Raw genomic sequence first — 3,029 nt, 5'->3', positions numbered from 1 at the left:
CAGTCGCTGCTGCAGAACATGACGAACTGCGAGTTCAACGTCAACTCCTTCGGGCCCGAGGGGCAGACGGCGCTGCACCAGTCCGTCATCGACGGCAACCTGGAGCTCGTCAAGCTCCTCGTCAAGTTCGGTGCCGACATTCGCCTGGCCAACCGGGACGGCTGGAGCGCGCTGCATATTGCCGCCTTCGGGGGCCACCAGGACATCGTCCTCTACCTGATCACCAAGGCCAAATACTCCGCCGGTGCCCGGTGATGCCGGCGCCGCAACCCCACCACTCCCCCCGGCCTCCAAAGCTGCTCCCGGCTCCGCGCGGGGTTTATTTGGCGAAGACCCAGCCCTTCCCCCGCAAAGCGCCGCTGTTCGCCTGCTTCGAAAGTTGTTTCGTTGTTTTTTCCTTCCAAGGGTTGTTTTCCTACTGTAATACGGTTTTTTTTCTCCTCCATCTACCTCGGCTGCACTCACAGTATTCACGGTTTCAGTTTGACATCTGGGCAGATGCTTTAAGGGTTCCGCCCCGTCCCCTCCCCGCTAATATTTAATCCTCTCTCCCTGCTCCCCTTGGCCTCATCCCGCCGACCTGAAGTATCTGGCTCAGAAGCGAATTCATTTCAACGCTCCACAAAATCCCACCCACCCCACCTACCCCCGGTGCCCGGTTCCCCCGAGGCCACGTCATGGGCTAGGGGTTCCCGGCGGCCCTTCCCGGGGAGGAAGAGTGGGAAAACCTTCCTCCTCCTGCAAGCTCCCAGTGTTTTCCCACCACTGATTTTTGTCTCTTCCCCAAGGCGACTCCATTGGAATACGACCGACACGGTTTTCTCACCCCAACTGCTCCTTGTTTTGTTGTATTTTTCGTTGGGTTTTCTTCTTTGGTTCTTTTTGTTTTGGTTTGGTTTTTTATGGGTGTCCGAAGAGAATCTGTGTCCTCACCCACTCCTTGAATCCGTTTAGCACACGTGACATCCCAGGAAAAGACATTGAATCCTTCTGGTTTTGTGAGTAAAGGAGGATTAGCAAATCCTGGACTTGTGTTTTCGTGTTTCTTTTAAAGAAGTGAATAAACTCTGGAGGCAGAGGAGCTGCTTTTGCACAGGAAGGGCCGCGAGCGCTCTCTGCTGCCTGGAGAGATGCCGGAAAACTACTGAGAATAGTTTGGGAATTATTTTTTTCTTTTGGTGAAACTTGGATAACACTTCTCAATGCAGAACGACTCCTTTGATGTCTGTAGAGAGTCGCCCATCTTTTATATGATATATATCTCCATATATATTTATAAAAGAAAGGGAGGAAGAAGAGAAAGCCACCTGAAGTTGCATTCGGAAGTGACTGCACGTATAATCGCAAATGCTGCTTTTTATTGCTATGGCACAAGAACATCCATTTGGAAAATGTGGAAGATTTCCGAAGTCTTCTCTCTCCCGCTGGTCCTTCAGCCCTGTCCATCTGCACTAAAGCCATCCGTCTCACTGCCACCTCCCCGCTCCTCCCTCTCTTGCTCCCTGCATCCCAATCATTCCCATTAAAAAAGGCAAATAGTTACCTGCTGGTTTATTTGGGTTGTGTCTTAACTATTTATCATGTCTGTATATATTTGTGGGTGAAGATTGTGAGCCTGGTTTTGGTGGAAGCTGGTGATGAGTGTTTCAGAAATATGGTTTGGGAAATATGCCTTGTTGTTGTTCTAGTCTTAAAACTAAAACACTTGAGTCTGCCATGATGATTTCCCATTGCACTGAATATCACGCTTTGTCTCCGATGGGTTCACCTGCAGTTTGGTTTTGGTTTTTCTCCACTTCAACTTTTTGAGATGATTCTTTTAAAAGCTCCAGATTTCAAGAAGCAAAGAGAAGCAGCCCCATCACAAGCACCTGCTGCCGATGCTGCCATTCCCAAGGAACTGCTTGACCCAAGTCTTCTCTGTGAGCATGGAAGGGGGTGTCCAGCACCTCCACTGGTGCTTCTGTGTGACAGTGATGGGGTGGGAACAAGATCTTTTCTAGCGAGGTTTTGTCGTCGTTACCAGATGGTTGCACATTTATATTATTTTTTGTTTTTATTTTGACTAAATGGATTTGCCACAAGGAAATGTCATAACATTTATGACATGGTATTAAAAAGTGTATTGTAAAGCCAAGTTCTAGATGGAGTTTTTAAAAAGAAGCCTTGGTTATAAACCCAGTCTAAAGGGAGCTCTGTCCAGTGTTGTAAAGACAACATGATGTAACCCATATTTATATTTTTATAAAATACCTATTGAGACTGTGAATCTCCTGTGTGAATTGCTGGGTGAGTTGTTGAAGAAAAGTATTGTTCCTTTCCAGCCTCCTAGAGCTTTGGACACGCTGAGATTTGGGGAGTCTGTACGTCGGGGACGGGGGTTTGCTCTGAAATTGTGAGTTGATGTATTTTTACATCCCTGTTGTATTTTACTGAAAAGCTGCTGCCCTTCCTAGTCCCTGGAGTTTCAATTTTCTATGCAACCCCCAACACCTCCCTCACCCCCACCCCCTCTCCCCCGTCTCTCTTGATCCTGAGAAATAAAAGGGATGCAGATTGATTCAAATTGAAATGAGGGTCCCCCCCACCCCCCTTGTTGGCTCATTGTGCTGCTGACCCTTCACGCCAAAACGGGGAGTACAAGGAAAAGCAAGGAAAGAGGCAGGGGGGGGGGGGTCCTTCGGGCCAGACTGGGGCGTCCAGCAGTCATCTTATTATTATTTTTGTAAGAAGAATATATTGCTAATGTCAGTGGAATAAGCAGACATTGAAGCTGATGCACAGATTGCTCCAGAAAGGAGTTTTTCTGTAGAGTTTTCCTTAGATGCGAATACCTTTTTTAATTATGTTAATTAATGTTGAGGATTTTTAGGCTTATATTGAAGCTGTATGTGGGTCACTATATGATCATTTCTAACTGGATAAAGTCTGTACAGTACAGCATATTCCTGAGTGTATGATAGAGACATGTAGCCCCAGAGTGCGAAATTTATAAATAAATTTTTCATTGATCTTTTTATAAAAAAAAA

The 3,029-nt window shown here is 46.7% G+C and overlaps 1 protein-coding gene across 1 annotated transcript; it reads left to right on the top strand.

The window, feature by feature from the left end:
- Positions 1-3: 3 nt before the first annotated feature.
- On the top strand, positions 4-255 carry NRARP (NOTCH-regulated ankyrin repeat protein; the record flags this gene model as incomplete). The annotated part of the gene is made up of 1 exon (XM_010020005.1): positions 4-255. A coding segment is annotated over one exon (252 nt), but the record flags the coding sequence as incomplete, so codon positions are not given.
- Between the last annotated feature and the right edge of the window lie 2,774 nt (positions 256-3,029).

This window comes from Nestor notabilis, unplaced genomic scaffold (genome assembly GCF_000696875.1).
Source record: "Nestor notabilis isolate BGI_N333 unplaced genomic scaffold, ASM69687v1 scaffold14458, whole genome shotgun sequence".
NCBI classification, from domain to species: Eukaryota; Metazoa; Chordata; class Aves; order Psittaciformes; family Psittacidae; genus Nestor; species Nestor notabilis.
Note: the sequence above shows the minus strand (reverse complement) of the source record. Positions and strands in the feature narration are given on the sequence as shown.